Source organism: Sceloporus occidentalis, unplaced genomic scaffold, assembly GCF_023333645.1.
Source record: "Sceloporus occidentalis isolate IW3139 unplaced genomic scaffold, rSceOcc1.0.p SCAF_1, whole genome shotgun sequence".
NCBI lineage: Eukaryota > Metazoa > Chordata > Lepidosauria > Squamata > Phrynosomatidae > Sceloporus > Sceloporus occidentalis.
In genome coordinates this window covers 196667464-196684954 of record NW_028316981.1, presented here as the reverse complement: position 1 = coordinate 196684954, position 17491 = coordinate 196667464, and the positions used below count along the sequence as shown (strand labels likewise).

At 40.7% G+C, this 17491-nt stretch overlaps 1 protein-coding gene across 1 annotated transcript in view; it reads left to right on the top strand.

The window, feature by feature from the left end:
• The window catches only part of LOC149323184 (atrial natriuretic peptide receptor 1-like), a 58548-nt gene that overhangs the window by 33015 nt on the left and 8042 nt on the right, over window positions 1–17491 (top strand). The window contains exons 14-18 of the mRNA XM_089537532.1: window positions 2131–2179; window positions 3825–3929; window positions 7054–7173; window positions 13552–13645; window positions 15506–15593. Of these exons, the coding sequence (XP_089393658.1) occupies window positions 2131–2179; window positions 3825–3929; window positions 7054–7173; window positions 13552–13645; window positions 15506–15593 (456 nt within the window). The remainder of the gene's footprint in view (window positions 1–2130; window positions 2180–3824; window positions 3930–7053; window positions 7174–13551; window positions 13646–15505; window positions 15594–17491) is intronic.

Below are 17491 nucleotides of genomic sequence, written 5' to 3'. Positions count from 1 at the left end.
AAGTAGTCGAAAACATCTGGAAGGCTAAAAGTTTCATCCCTGGCATAGAACAACCTTTCTTCCTAACTTTCTAGTTTCCTATCTGTTGGATTTTTTTTAAAATGGAAGAACAATCAGGGAACCTATCTGTCCTACCCACAAGAGCATTATTTGTTTAGCACCATTGCCTTGAAAGAATGCTGTTGAGAGCTTCTCCAACTCAGCCCACCAGTTAAACTTTCAGTAACACAATGTATCTGCTAAGCTCTTTCATGATCAAATTGTTTGCATCATCCCTTAACTTGGAGATTCCTAATTTTGCACTTCAGCTAATGATATGTATCATAAGTGGTTTTATTTTATGAGGTGTATTTCAACTGAAGCGGCTTAAGGTTGAGAACAAGGTGTTAGGCAAAGAATTTGCTCAACCTTTTACCTTGCCTTACAATATCTAGCACAAGGCTGGGCAACTTTTGAGGTAGCTGTCCTGAACCATCAAGGGTCCGCACCCTATCGCTACCTGATTTCCTACCATAGCATCAAATTTTAGAGGTACAACAGCAGCAACACAAACCACCATTTTTGTTTTAAAACAAAGTGCACAAAGTGCACACCTTGTTTTAAGCAGAATCATTCTACCATAAGAACTCTAGCTAGTACTGGCCACAGATAAAGTAACATGAGTAATTTATTCTCATTATGGGAGAAAATATTAACACCTTGAAGCTGCACGTAGAAGGATAAACAAGTGGTGTGCTTAATCTGAACCAGACAAACCACTGTTCAGTATTCTACAGTGCTGGCTGGTGGCTTCCTGTTAAAGGGTTGATAAATCCATTCTAGGATTTAGGATTTTAATCATACAACCACTGCAAGAACACACTGGTTTGAAATATTCAGTATCACATTTCTCTTCAATCCTGTGAGTGTTCTGTTTTGGCAAGCCATGGTCCTTTCCACACTTGTTCCTTAACTCCACTTCCCATGCCTTTCAGTGCATGTGCACTTTTGCTGAGATGGCTTTTACTAAATTTTACTAAATTCCTTTTGGGTTTTTTATTTTTTATTATTTTTTTAATTATTCAATAACAGCAAAAGTAAAAGTAAAAATCCCAGAAGGCATGGAATAAAAACAACCTTAACCTGCTTGGGAATAGTGGTGGAAGGGGGACAGGGAGACTCATTCCATTATGTATTAATTGGTTTAGGTCAAAGCTGGACTAGTCATCCTGATATTGCTAGACTACAACTTCATCTAGCTCTCACCAGCGCATCTTAAGCCAAGGGATCATGAGAGTTGCAGTTCAGCAATAACTGAAGGACCATGTGTTTCTCCATCTTCACTGCTTTAATGTTTGGTTCCCTTTTGTCAATGTAAAAGCTAGTTCACACTTTCATATACAGTGAACCCTTGGTATCTCCTGGGGTTTGGTTCCAGGACCCCCATAAATACCAAACTCCATGGATGCTGAAGTCGCATTATATACAATGGTGTAGTAAAATGAAATGACAAAATCAAGGGTTGCTTTTTGGATATATATATATATATATTCAAGCCATGAATGGTGGAATCTGTGGTGCAGTCTGTGGATGTGGAGGGCTGACTCTATAAAGACTTTGTATAGAGAATTAAGTAAAATAATTGTAATAATCAGTTTTCCAGAAGCCACTTCTACATGAATCAAGGCATTTTAGAAAGTTTCTTGGCTCTTCTGCTTGATGCAGCAGATACATATATCTTTTATGCTGTAAATGAATGTAATTGTGCTAGTCAGGCCATAACAACAGAACAGCTTATAATGACTGGGTCCTGTAATAAGCAGGTTGATATGATTATGAGTAGGAGGACAGCAGCATATTTAAGCCAGTCAAAGCTGTAATTTTTTTTCTTATCAATATCTGTTCTTCATTAGCCAGTTCCAATGTGACATTAACAATACTGGCTCCATCCCACCTAATAATAGGTTATGACTAAATCTCATCAAAAGTGGTGGAACTTTAGCTGAAATCCTATTAATTTCCATGAGGCATAGTCTTTAAGTTTATCTGGCTCAGACCACGTGTATGTGGCAATCTTTTTCAAAGTTACCACCCTTCCCCTTCCCCTATTTGTGCTGTTTTACTGACAATGGTTTGTCCCCCATTTTGCAGCTATGCCATCATTTTGCTGGAAATAGCAACAAGAAGTGACCCAGCTCTGGTAAGAATTGTTTCTCAGCTGCATTTTGAAGTTTGTTCCCACTGAAAGCCATGGCTAAATCCTGACGGGATGTTTGGCTGATTTTACACAACCGCTGGAATTCTGGGGAGCTATTTTCTTTGTTCTCTGTTCAAGATAAACAGATGAACAAAAGCAGATATAGAAAAGGTATATTTTTACATTACAGTCCCAGAACCGTTACCCTGCCCTCTTGAAGAATAGATTTTCCTACCTCTGGACTGATGGTGATACTTTTCATGACACTGAAGGGTTGAAGGGTTTTTTTCCAACACAGGCTAAAGAGGAAATTGGCTTCCAGAAACATAGCCCAGTGTACATGCCCCGGGTGAAATGAAACATCTATGTTTCAGTCAGCTCTAGGGTGTGAATGAAGCATAATGATTTTCTGCCAAGATTTTGCAAGGTGGAGAACTATTCCAGTGCTGTTCATTCTCCATCAAGGCTGAACAACTGTCAGATGCCAGAGGGCTTCATTAGTCCCACGGAAAACCTTGGAGGATTGCATTCCCTGAAAAACCAACAACACAGTTCTTCTTTGTGATCCCAAATGTCCTCTAGATGATGTGGGGACTTTTATCCTTGTGGGGTCTTTTTTAAACCAGGAAGTAACCCTGAAGTTAACATTATGTATTATCTACAAAGCCACATATCAAAATTCTAGAGAGTTCAAATATGTTCTATATGGGAAACCAATGGCAAAATGTGCAATTATTTCTGTATGAAATAGGTGTACACATATATTTAAAAAAACAAAAAACAAATAAAAGCTGAAGTGATCAGTGTAACATTCTATGAAGATACTAGCCACAGATGCTGGTGACATGTCAGGAATAAACTCTTCTAGAACATGGCCACAGAGCCATGTGAAAAACCCACAAAAACTAGCAATGTAACACTTTTCTCATTAGAGACCCAAGCCCTCCAGAACCTGAATGTTATTTCTTTACCGAAGAGTGGGCAGATTCATGATTTTGGGGTCAACACTGTGACCTTGCGGCCTTTCAAGACCCGTACTTTTCTTCCATAGCAACAACTGCAGTTGTGTGATACACAATGAATACAGATAATTTATCCCAACAATAAAGGTCCCCAAATTGTATCCTACCCTGCCTTTCCATGCAGCCATAGATAGATAGTGCTGAGGGAAGAGAGAATGAAAGGTTTCTGAATCTGCACAAGGGTATTAGGAGAATGATCATTCTCAGATGACTGAACTGAACTCCTCTTAGAAGATCAATAAATGCTTTATTGGACAGTAAGTGTCAAATAGATTACCACCAACAATAGGGAGAAAGTGCAAATTCTCCTACTTTAAACTAATGCTATTGGTGATAAAACTGGTAAATTGCAAAGATATTCTTCTCAAAGCATGAAGTGCCCAATCTGAACGATAATAACTTAACTCCAATAACAAGTCCCAGTTAGAGCTGACTCATTAAATCAAAGGGAACATGGTAATTTAACATCTATGTAGGTTCCATTGTTGTATTGTGTTTACTCTAGATAGAACTAACAATTAGATTTAGATAAGTGACTTCACAAAATATATCCATTGCTGGACATTGTTCCATGATTCCAAACCAACCTGACAGAGATTTAAAATTGCATTATCTGTGTTTTCCAGAGAGATGATACACATTCAGAAGAATATTCTTTATGCCCGCCTTTGTCAGAATTAATATCAGCCAAAACTGAGAATGCTTGTCCATGCCCTAAAGAATACATAGAGGTAAAGTTAATATTAATGGATTTCCTTTGACTTCTTTTTGAGTGAATTTCCATCCTGCAATGTTGAATATTGGGGTGTCAGTGAGGGGCAAAACTGTATTATAACCAGGAGATGGAATTTTCCACAATGTTGTTGAAATAAACAATATGACCTATTGCTTTACATAACTTTATGTATACCTAGCTATGTAGCAGAGGCACTAAGAATTCCCTTTACTGAATTGTGAAGATACATAATGGGACACAAGCAAAGGTACTTATGAGCATTGGTGCCCAACATGCATCAAGACCAATATGAGGTGCATCAGTGGAACAGAACACATTAGTTCTGCTGTGCATCAATCCCATTGTGCAATATGCACCGGAGACTTTGCTGGCTCTGCTACATAGTACCATAACAAGAGGTCTCTGTTGGATATGAATGTTACCTAATTGTGCAATTCTCGTCCCCATATCCATCAATCTACTTAAGAAAATGTATGTCCCCAGCAGGTTTCTGGCTCTCCTTTGCAAATATTTGAAACTAAAGCTGCTGATCAAATCACAAGGCAAAGGGTCTGGGGATAGAAAAGCGGGTTGTTCTAATAAATTTGATTTCAAATTTGTTTTCTTTTCCCATTCTTCTTTGTCCTTAAAAAGACTACCCAAATGAAGATCTGTTTACAATTTCTTGTGCAAGACACCTCAAAACAGTGGGTGGCCTTGGTATCCCTTAAAAATAGTATTATTCTGACAAACTCAAGTTTCAGATTGTCTCAGAAACAAAGAATGGTGTAAATGATGCTTTTAATATGCAACCATGGGAGGTTTATGACTTCCCTTGGTTATTAACTGTGGATTCCATGATCATCGTTAATAGTTTGGTAATATTCTAGCTTTTACCTTTGAAAATATCAGTAGATGTCGGTAAACCAAAATATATTTCAATATCTAAATATTTTCACATCATTTAGTGCTAGTTCTAAGTAGTATGCAAGGGTTTTTGGTGTTAAAAGGCTTTGGTTTCCAAGACCAAGAATGCTTCAACCTCATTCTGATTTTCTGTTTCTGGACACTATAGAAGTAACTGGTTGAAAGCTCCAGTGTATTGTATCTGAACATTTCCCACTGAACTGCTAAGAGCAACTTCTGGTCCATCTGTCCAATTTTAGACTGAGGAAGTTATGTAGGAGGAATGGGTTCCTTCAATATGCTCTCTTCCAGCATTGCATGTTATTTCTTCAAAGCTCTCATAAGGGACTTAATTAATAAATGAAACTAAACAAAATCCAGCAGAAAGACAGGTTATTTCAAAATTCTATTTTGTCTCAGGAGTATACTCAGATTTTCTCATTCTTCAAGAGTATTTTGAGACATGAAGACAAGGAAAATAGTCAAACACTACATGGTTTTTAACACTTCTGGACTTTTTTGCACATGCACTCATGCACACATATGCACACACACATGGAGAGAGAGAGTTTGTGTGTGTTAGCATGTTGTAGTGGTAAGCATGTTAGATTTGAACTCTGATAGGTCAGGTTTCAAATCCCCGCTCAGCCATCAAAACTCACTGGCTGACTTTAGGCAAGTCACATTCTCTCAGATTCAGGGTAAGGCAAAGGCGAACCCCTCTGAACAAATATTGCCAAGAATACCCTGTGATATGTTTTCCTGTTTTCTTGTTAACTGCCCTCAAGTTGACTTCAACTTATGGCAATCCTATGAATGAGAGACCTCTGTCACCTTACCATCAACTTCCCTGCTCAGGTCTTGCAGACTCAGGCTTCTTTGAGTGAGTCTATCAACTATACATAGAAATGGGAAATACCAAGGCATGGACAATCCTAACTTTAGTATTAAATTATGCATTTTTAAATTTCAGAATCTTGTCTAGTTCTTTTATAACTGCCCTTCCAAGTACAAATCTTCTTCTGATTTCTTGACTACAGTCTCCATTCTGATTAATGACTAAGTCAAGGTCTGATAAATCTTGAACCATTTCAATATCTCCATTGTTTACTTTAAAGTTATGTAAATCATCTAATGAAGAACCATATGAAGATGAACCCAAATTTTGGAAAGTGAAATGTAAGTGGCACTGAGAGAAAATGAAACAATAAATCACCCAAAAAGGACGATATCCCAACTGAATTGCTTCAAACTACATAAACAGAAGCAATTCCAGTGTTAACCAAAATATGCCAACAAATATGGAAAACAAAACAGTGACTAAGATTGGAAATGATCAATACACATCCCAATTCACAAAAAAGAGACAGAAAAGACTACAGCAATTATAGAACCATAACATTAGTTTCCCATGCAAGCAAAATTATGCTCAAAATTCTGCAGCATAGACTCTAGTCATATTTGGAGAGATAATTGTCAGATATTCAAGCAAGGTTCAGAAAAAGAAGAGGCTCTAGGGACCCCATTGCAAACATATGCTGGATAATAGAGCAAGCCAAAGAATTCCGGGGGGGGGGGGGGGGGATCAGCATGTGCTTTATTGACTAAAGCAAGGCCTTTGACTGCATAGATCATAAAAAGCTATGGGATGCTCATAAAGAAATGGTAGTCTGATAATCCTGATGAGCAATCTGTATTTAGGACAAAGAGCTACTGTAAGAACAGAATACGGAGAAAAAGAATGGCTCCCAATTGGCAAAGGGGTCAGGCAAGGCTGCATTTTATCACCCTATCTGTTCAGCTTGTATGCAGAAAATATCATAAGTAGAGCAGGTTTAGACATGGAAGAAGGAGGAGTAAAGAGGAAGGGATATCAACAATGTAAGATACTCAGATGACACCAGACTATGAGCGGAAAGCATCAGAGACTTGGAACAATCACTAAAGAAAGTCAAAGAAGAAAGTGCAAAGGCAGGCCTAATGTTAACATAAAGAAATAAAAAATAATGACCACAGACGATTAACATAAATTCAACCTAGATAATGAGAAAATCAAAGTAGTTAAGAATTTCCAACCCCTTGGATCAAATATTGATCAGAACAGAGATTGCCGTCAAGAAATCAGAAGAAGATTAGGAAGGGCAGCTATGGAACTACCCCATTGACATGACAGCCACTATCTCACCACTGCTTGAATTGGAAGACTTTCTGCCTATTATCTCTTTCCCTTGCAGCTCATCAGGAGGTGTCAAAAAAGCAATCCAACAGAAAGGCTTACCTTTGAGCAAGTCAAGAAGCTGTTGCATAAGATGAACCCGAACAAAGTTAGCCCAGTGGACATGATGATGACTTTGGTAAGAACTGTAGCTCCTTCAGTTCTAGCAAGTCCACATCAACTATAGCTGCTTCAGCATTATAACAGTTCCACAAGTTGCTTACTTGAAAGCTGGGAAAACATTCCACAGAAACATGTATGCTGAGGAACTTGTATGAAGATAAGGTAAGAGGGGGGAGGCTAAAACATGGGTGGGCAGCTGTGCCGGGTATGAGGTGCAACAGTCTGCCTTGAGACCTGCTGGACTGACAAGCAAAGAGTACATTAAAAAATGGAAAGAACCAGGAAATGGTCAGAAGCCCATGTCTGGTTTAGGAAGACTGGGTTTTAAAAATAGTGGGTGCCCCTTTGTTGTTAACCACCTTCAAGTCAATCTCAACTCATGGCGACCCTATAGATGAGAAATCTCATAGACTCCCTATCTTCCACTGTTCTGTTTAGGTCCTGTATATTCATACCTGTGACCTTCGTGATAAAGTCTATCCATCTAGCACAGGGGTAGGCAACCTGCGGCCCGCGGGCCGGATGCGGCCCAGCGAGGCCTTGGGACCGGCCCCAGCCCGGTCCTGCCGCCGATTGCCGCTGGGGCCTTTGGCCTCTCGCGCGCAGGGGCAAGGGGGGCAATTGTCTATAGACGCCTCAGAAACATGCATTTATATTAACTTTTTTAAAAAATCAGCAAATTTTTTTGCGTGCCCTCCACTTTTTTTAAAAAAGTGTCCACCATTTGAAAATGTTGTCCTACATTTGTCCCAGTTTATTAATTTATTTTTAAAAAATAAAAATTATTTAATTATTTATTTTTTGGCTTCGGCCCCCCAGTTGTCTGAGGGACAGCAACCCGGCCCCCGGCTCAAAAAGGTTGCCTACCCCTGATCTAGCACATGGTCCTCTTCTCTTTCTATTTCCCTCCGCCTTTCCTAGCATTATTGTCTTTTCCTCTGAATTGTACCTTCTCATGGTGTGGCCAAAGTACGTAGCCTCAACTTAATCATCTTGGCTTCCAGGAAGATTTCCAATTTTATGTTTGTCATTTAGGCTGTCCATGATATCTTTAGCACTCTTCACCATCACCACATCTCAAATGGATTTCTCAACTGTCCAACTTTTGCATCCATACATGGTAATAGGGAGTACAATGGCTTGTATGTTTCAAATTTTTGTGCTTAGTTTTATGTCTTTGCTCTTAAGGATCTTTTCTAGTTCTTTCATAGCTGCCCTCTCCATTCTTAGTCTTATTCTTAGTCTTCTGATTTTTTGGCTGCAGTCCCTGTTCTGATCATTGTTTGATCCAAGGTACAGGAAATCTTTAACTATTTCTACTTCCTCATTTCAAGGTTGAATTTGTGCAGATCCTGCATGGTCATTATTTTTGTTTTCTTTATGTTCAGCAGTAATCCTGCCTTTACACTTTCTTCCTTGACCTTAGTAGTTACTCTAGGTCTGTGATGGTTTCTGCTAGTAGCATGGTGTTGTCGGCATAGCTTAGATTGTTGATGGGCTTTCCTCTGAATTTCACTCCACTTTCTTCTGTGTCCAACCCAGTTTTTCACATAATATTTTCTGCATATGTTGAAGAATGAAAGGATGCATCCTTGCCTGACCCCTTTGTCATCTGAGAACCATTCTGTTTCTCCATGTTCTGTTCTAACAGTAACATCTGGTCCTAAGCATAGATTCCTCATCAAAAAGCAGCAGATGTGATAGGACTCCCATGTCTTGAAAGGCATTCCATAGCCTTTCATTATTTATGCAGTCAAAAGCCTTGCTATAAAACACATGCTGATTTTCTGTTGCCCCTGCAACCTTTTTAAAAAGTGTTTTAAATATGGAGAGAGCCCCTGCAATACATTTCAAACATGAATTTCTGCTACAGAGGTTTGGGGGAGAACCACTAGGTGGTGAGAAACTAGAAGTGATGTAGACTTGAGTCATTTGACTCAGACTCAAGTCAAACTAAAGTCACTCCAATGGACTCGATTTGGTAATAAATTACTGACTGACTCCACTGGAGACTAGCATATTTTTAACAACTGGCTTGCTGGCCTTGGTTTGCTAACATAACACATTCCTCCTTCTTTCATCCTTACCTCCATCTCACCTTGCTTTGCTTCAGTTGCCATCATCTTCTCCTCATGTGTGTGCAGTGCCCCCCTCCCCTTCTTGCTTCCCACTTTGTTCTGTCCCTCTCTTTTAGTTGCTTGCTTGTTGATTTGGAATGAGACTGGAAAGCTTTTTGTTGCTGCTGCTGCTCTTAAGAGACCCCACTCCAAAGCTATTCACACTGAGCTCAAAACAACAAAGAGGCAGTGGTGGAGAGGGAGAGAAGGAGGCAGAGAGACAACAACAAACAAATCAAGAACCCCAAAAGAGCTCTGAAAGGCTGAGGCCATGGCAGGTGTAGGTCCTACCACTTGGGTGAGCAGCTGAATGCTGGGCTCCCTTTGTAAATAACTTTCCCAGGCAGAGCAAAGAAAGGAGAGAGAGAGAGAGAAAGAAAGAGCAGAAGAAGGCAGGCAGGTGAGTGGCTCAGCTATGGATGGGAAGAGCTTGGTCTCTTTTCAGCCTGACTCTTGTGTAACTCCTTTCCATGCTCCCTCCTTCCTCCAGTGCTCCCACATTTTCAGCCCTTCAGTGCTCTCTCTCAGCCTCACTCCCCCACCCACCACCCATTGTCCTCTAACTGCAGCCTGATCAAAGGCCTGATGCAGTGGCATCACTAAGGGAGGGGGGGGGGCAGACTGCACCAGGTGACACCCAAAGGGGGAGTGACACCACTGCTCCTCAAACACCTACCTTGTGGCAGAAATGGGCTGTGGCATTCACCTGCTTCCCTTTAAAATGTTTTAAAAGATGGTGGGAGTGGGGTGAAGTTGAGTGAGAGGAAAAAGGAGAGGCCCCAGGAGAGGTATTTGGGTAAATACATTTAGTTGTGCATATGATATTGTAATTTGAAGATACAGTGCACCCGTGTTTTACGTGGGCACACCATACACAGCTTTCAGTATACAGTGAAAGCTGTACCAGAAGAGCCTGTCATGCGCCTCGGAAGAACTAATGGGGCGCACGCCCATGGTGCACACACGCTACTACACCATTTTGCACTGCGGGCGCAAGCCCCATTACTTCCTATGGGCTTCATTATACGCTGATTTCCCCATACATGGAGGGATCCAGAATGGATCCCCGCATAAGGGGGGCCCACTGTATGATTTTAATTTTGCTCGTTGCTTATTACATCACAATTATTAGCATGGCATTCTAATGCCATGTGGGAATTTACAATTTATGAGCAACATTAGAGCAAAAAAACTTTACTAAGGATTCTGTAGGGTGTGAAAGAGGAGGAGGTCGGGGGGGTGACACCATGAGTTACTGCACTGGATGATGCCAACTCTAGAGATGCCACTGGCCTGCTGCTCTCTTGGTTTGTCATTACAACAGCTTCATTTGAATCACCTGGCAGATTCCCTTCCTTTTGCCCCACGTTAAAAGAAACAGAGAGAGGGTATTCAAGCTGGAGCTAGGCAGTTAGGAAAAGGGAGGGAAACTGGCAAGGAGTTGACAAAGGGGCCTGGGACTGAGGAGGAGGGCAGAGAGAAGCAGAGGTTGGAAACTGGAAGTAGTGGTAGAAGAAAGAGGGGGAAAGTGGCTAGGGAAATACACCGTGATGGGGTCATGGTTTTTTGTGGGTTTTTCGGGCTATGTGGCCATGTTCTAGAAAATTTTCTTCCTGACGTTTCACCAGCATTTGTGGCTGGCTCTGAAGATGCCAGCCATATGCTGGCGAAACGTCAGGAAGAAAATTTTCTAGAACATGGCCACATAGCCCAAAAAACCCACAAAAAAAAACCCATGGATGCCGGCCTTGAAAGCTTTCAACTTCACATTGTGATGGGGTCACATTAAGATTGCCATATATCAGAAATGTCTTGAAGGCACAAAATAACAACAAAAGAAGTACTGTTATCTTGAAATCCTACCTCATTCTCTGTAATACTGTGTAAAACTTGAGACTCAGCTTAAGATTTGACTTCAAAGTATTTTGCAATGACTTGAGACTCAACTTGAGACTTGAAGGTGGAGACTTGAGACCTGGAGTAAAAGATTTAAATACATCACTGGAAACTAGATGGATGAAAGGTGCCCCAGGGGCTCTGGAGGGATTGAGGACCACACGTTGTTACTTATTATTATTATTATTATTATCATTAACCTTTATTTATAAAGCACTGTAAATTTACACAGCACTGTACATACAGTCTTTTTAATTGGATGGTTCCCTGCCCTAAGGCTTACAATCTAAAAAGACATGACACAAAAGGAGAAGGGGAAGGGGATGAGGGCCAACAGTTCTTCTCTACCTCCGAGACCTGGATCAGGGGAGATGGACTGGAGGGAGGACATAGCAATACAGGAAATGATTCAATAAAACAGGCAATAAAGGAACATCAAATAGCAAGTGACAATTATGCAATGCCTGGGAACGCTTCTCTTAACAGGATGGTCTTCAACTCTGTTTTGTAGCTGGTTAAAGAAGTGATGGCTCTTGCTCGCAGGGGAAGAAAGTTCCAGGAGTGAGGGGCAGCGAGTGAAAAGGGGTGAATTCGAGATGGGGCAGAGGAAATCATGGGCTGGGAAAGCAGACCTTGACTACCAGAACGGAGGGCCCTAGTGGGAAGGTGAGGAGAAAGAAGGTCTGATAAGTAAGGAGGGGCCAGCCCATGGAGGGCTTTAAATGTCAACAGTAGGAGCTTATACTGAATGCGGAAAGGGAGTGGGAGCCAGTGAAGGGATGCCAACACAGGAGAGATGTGGTCAGATCGGTGGGTGGAAGTGATAATGCATGCAGCTGAATGCTGGACAGATATTAAAGGACGGAGGTGAGAAAGAGGAAGCCCAGCCAGGAGGATGTTACAGTAATCAAGTCGTGAGACCACTAGGGCATGGACCAGGATCTTGGCAGAAGAGGCAGAGATATAAGGTTGGATTTTGGCAATATTGTATAGTAAGAATCGGCAAGCCTTGGCTGTGGTCTGGATCTGAGGGATACACGACAGAGAAGAATCAAAGATAAAACCAAGACTGCGGGCTTGCTGGACTGGTTGAATAGAAATGTTGTCCACAGAGACAGAAAAGGAGTGTTGAAGGGTGGGCTTAGGAGGAAAGACAAGAAGCTCCATCTTGGACATGTTGAGCTTCAAACGCCGATGGCGCCTCCACTGCAAGACAGCTGTGAGACAAGATGAAACTTGCTGTTCAAGCCTTGGAGAAAAGTCAGGGGTGGAAAGATACAACTGGGTGTCATCGGCATACAGATGGTAGGAAAAACCAAAAGAGCTAATGAGTTTACCTAAGGACAGTGTGTAGAGAGAAAACAGAAGGGGACCCAGAACAGAGCCCTGGGGAACTCCAACAGATAAGGGAACAGGAGAAGAAGTCTGACCTCCTGCAACTACTGCAAAAGATCTGCCAGACAAATAAGATCTAAACCAGTCGAGAACAGAGTCTGAGAACCCAAGGTCAGAGAGTATGTCAACTAGGAGACAGTGATCAACGGTGTCAAAGGCTGCAGACAAATCAAGAAGGATGAGAACAGAGTAAAGGCCATTAGCTTTGGCCTGTAAAAGGTCATTCGAGATCTTAGTGAGAGCTGTCTCTGTAGAATAGCTTGGGCGGAAACCAGACTGAAAGGGATCGAGGATGGAGTTGGCTTCAAGAAACTCAAGACAGCGAGAATAAACAACCCATTCCAAAACTTTAGAAAGAAAGGGAAGAAGAGAAATCGGACGACAGCTAGACAAAGAGGAGGGGTCAAGAGAAGGTTTTTTCAGAATTGGGGAAATGAGAGCATGTTTGAAGTCCGACGGGAAGGAGCCTGTAGAGAGAGAGAGATTGACAATATAGAGAAGCGAGGGCAGAAAAGAAGGAGCTATAGAGATTAGAAGACGAGTAGGAATTGGATCAAGAGAACAGGTTGCAGGTTTGCAAGAGTTCAGAAGTGTAGATAGTTCATCCAAAGAAGCAGGAGGAAACACAGAATATATATACCACTATATATGTATCTCTGAGTTTAGGGATAAACTCTTCCCATCATATTTTGCATTCACTGGTGTGCAACTGGCTGTTATGTAATATTTGTAGTAATTGATCTTCTGCCATTATGCCAGGGCTTTCAGACCTCTTTTCAAGAGAGTTTTTGTGATGTGTCAAAGAAATTTCATTTTCTTGCAGAGGGCCTGTGATGGTACTATGCAAAATCATCTCACAGACCTTTATGCAGAAAGCTTATAGCAATGTGAGTCTGCCACTAGTGAATACATGGTTGATTATCCTCCCACACAGAAGATCCTCAGATGTTGCTCATGCTGAATACATTTTTTGTTTATTTGCTTAGATGGAGAAATACAGTAAACACCTGGAAGTTTTAGTAGCAGAAAGGACGCAAGACTTAATGCATGAAAAGCAGAAGACAGACCGTTTGTTGTATAGTAAGCATCAGTACAGTATATTCTAAGCAACTGATATGTGGAGTTGCTGAAAGCAGGTTTCAGTATATATTAGTGGTTCTTTTGAGGGGGAGGGGGGAAATTGTTGTTTTTTTTTTTTTCCTGTTAGTTCTTAGTCTTCACATAGCTACAATTGTGAGATGTTTCAAAAGCTTTCAGATTTGTTGGCTACATTTGAGACTGGTGGCTGCATTTAATAAAACTATATTCATGTACCAAGAAAAACCCATACACTGTTTTCAAATTTGCCTGTGCAAGGCAAACAGCAAATATTAAAATGTTAAACTGAAAAGTGGATTGTCTCAGCATGTAGTGAAAAGGGCTAAGAAACTTTTGGTGCTTTAACTTTATCTCTTTCTGTTATTTTCAGAGTGGTCTGAGAGACCATATTTCATATATCAGTGGATATAGTCAAGATAAGTGTCAGCTTCCATATCAGTAGAATGATGAATCTGCTTGTTCATTCTATGTCAATGGTATGATGAATCTTATATTTATAGAAGCTGTCTAAGGTGTTGAACCTAATTTGTAGTTAGGTTCAGCACCATGGACAACACTTAACTATTTAAGACTAAAGCCCATAGTGGATTCACCATTTCATTGACATGGAAGCCACCAGGCACCACTGAATATTGTTTAATGAATTCCAACAGAGAAAAAGGGGAGGGTAAGCCAGACTAGAAGATAAGTCAAGAAGGGAAGAAGGAATTAATTTGAGGAAGTATAATTTTTAAATCTTCTAATACAAATATAATATACCTATGCAATCAAAGGTCAATCTAAAAGATTGGAAATAACAGGAAAGAAGGGGGAAATATCTGAATAAAGCATTTCTATTTTGGAATCTTAACATTTATGGTTTCTAAACAGAGTATGAGTCAGCTGGGAGACTGTAGAGCTTGAAAATTGCTATATCTGCCTGATATGGGCATTTTCATAACTGGAAAATAATACTAAACATAGAGGAACTACATCAAAGTGTCTTCCAGAGGAGGTTTTTATTGTGCAATTGCCTTGCCTTCTTCAAGGTATGTTGCAGGGAGCCAGATATTATCACACCTAGTTTGAAATCCTGCTAAGCTTCCTTATCATTTCTGGTTTTGTTTTACCAGAAAAGATTCATATAATAGGAGAAAGACATTAGAACATAATACATTTTGACTTCTAGCATGAGGAGCTTTCCATTTGGAAGCACCCTTATGCCAGGATCCTATGGAGTCAAACCACTCATGCGGTGAGCCATTGTGCATGCAGTTTGACACTTTCACAGCTCATACAATGAAGCATCCAGAACTTCAAGTAAATGCATCATGCCATTCAGATGGGGCTCCTTGCATGTGCACTTGAAAGCAGCAACACTCTTGTGTTACTATCTTAGTGGGCTTCCTTCTTTCCCAGCAGTCATAGAATCATAGGAACACAGAATCATAGAATTGGATGAGATCTCAAGGGCCATCAAGTCCAACTCCCTGCCATGCAGAAACACAGAAACAAAGCACCATTCAACAGAGTTTTGTCTATATCTACACTGAAGTGAGAATCAAACTACCCTCCAGATGTTGTTGGACTGCTGCAGTCCCAGTCACCCTGGTCAGCATAGCCAATGGTAAGGAATAATGGAGATTACAATCCAACAACATTTGGAAGGCCTCATGATTCCCACCAGTAAGCTAAGGAACTGCACCTTTCCTGTCCCTAGTCTACAAGATTTAGATGTCTGAGGAGGAATTGATATGTTAGCCAATTAGTTTTTGTCCTGTGAAGCTTATTTTTGTTAATGCAGTGTGTTTGAGTCAGCATTTTAAGATAGTAATAATGACTTTTGTTTGTTATTCAAAACAGGCATGTTACCAAAACAGGTGGCCGATGATTTAAGGCAAGGGAAACCCTCACAGGCTCAAAGTTACGTTAACTCCACCATCTTTTTCAGGTAACTAGGAATGAACATATGGGTGCAAACTATTTAGCCTGTGGGAACTATTTTCCAAAGATGGAGAAGTGGTTCTATAGAGGTACAGCTGCCCATGATTATAGAATCATAGAGTTGGAAGAGACCACAAGGGCTATCCAGTCCAACCCCCTGCCATGCAGGAAATCTTAATCAAAGCATCCCCGACAGATGGCCATCCAGCCTCTGCTTAAAGACCTCCAAGGAGGAAGACTCCACCATTCTCTGAGGGAGTGCATTCCACTGTCGAACAGCCTTTACTATCAGGAATTTCCTCCTAATGTTGAGGTGGAATCTCTTTTCCTGTAGCTTGCATCCATTCCTCTGAGTCCTAGTCTCTGGAGCAGCAGAAAACAAGCTTGCTCTCTCCTCAATATGACATCCCTTCAACTATTTAAACAGGGCTATCTTATCACCCCTTAACCATCTCTTCTCCAGGCTAAACATCCCCAGCTCCCTAAGTCGTTCCTCATAGGACATGGTTTCCAGACCCTTCACCATTTTAGTTGCCCTCCTTTGGACACGCTCCAGTTTCTCAATGTCCTTTTTGAATTGTGGTGCCCAGAGCTGGACATAATACTCCAGGTAGTGAGACACACATTTCTTTTTCTCCCATATACTTATACAATTGGCTTTTCAGACATATAACAATGCAAGCTGGAGTAGGAAAAAGTTCAGCTACAGCTGAGGTCCAGACTATCCCTGGTGCCTTCAATGAGTAACATACTCCTCCACCATCTTCAGAACCCAGCACAGTTGTGGAACTAGGGTTAGCATAGATTATGCTAATCTAGTTGCATGGATATATCTATAGCCACACAAGCAATTCACTTTTTAAAAAAGAATATCAACTCCTTTAGAAGTTAAATAAACTAGAGCCAAAGTTTCATGGGATCTGATCTAATCTATTTTAACATTCCATTGAGTAGCCTGAGGCTCAACAACAGCAAAAAACTTGCTCTTTCTTAGGGATTTGAGCAACATTTGTTTCAATGAATCATTTCCAGGCAATGCAAATAGCAGCGGCAGAAGGCAAAGAGATTCTATGTAGTTGGAGTGTGGAAGGGCTAAAGGCTCCCCACATATTCCCTGCTAGTGTCCTCACTCCAGATTGGGTACCCTGCATTTTATGTTTCTTAAAAAATGAAAAGCTTTCCATGTTTATCTTTAAAATAACATATAATTCAAACTTAGAAAAGTGGTTGCAGCCAGGAACTGGGAAAATGAAGAGGATGTTGTGTACGTTTTTAATACTATTAGTGCTGCAACAGAGTTAGTGCTGAGGGACTCGTGCAGAAAGAGGGAAGGTGCTCTGATTCATCTTGAGAAATAATTGACTGTACACATGGCTTTGTGTGAAATGATGTTTGATTTTTTTCCGTGAGCAAAATGTATCATCATTTAGAATTGTTCTGAATTTGCATTCAGCAGGCAAGTCCATTAAAATTCTGCTGATTAATGTCTACTGAGTTATGCTTACATGGCTTGTCTAAGTAAGACAAAGCAAGATTTATGGAAGATGTGCAAGATTTATACATGACAGGATGGACAACAAGGAAAGCTCTACATGCCCAACAGATGTAAATCTAACATGTAGATGAGAAGTTATATACTCCCTTTGCAAATGAAGTTTAACTGATTCATAGGGAAGAGGGACCGGCATTATTGAGCTCTTTTGTCCTATAAACAAATACATTTGAAACAAATAAAACACTAATCAACATTCTTGGACAGAAATTCCACTTCAGAGTTTGGTTTCTCTCCACCATTGAATGAACTGGGAAGGGTTCCCCCCGCCTTGGTCTGAGAGTCCCATACATCAGAGTTTTGCCACACACCTTTGATAGCTTGTACAATTGTGGTAATTTAAATAATTTAAA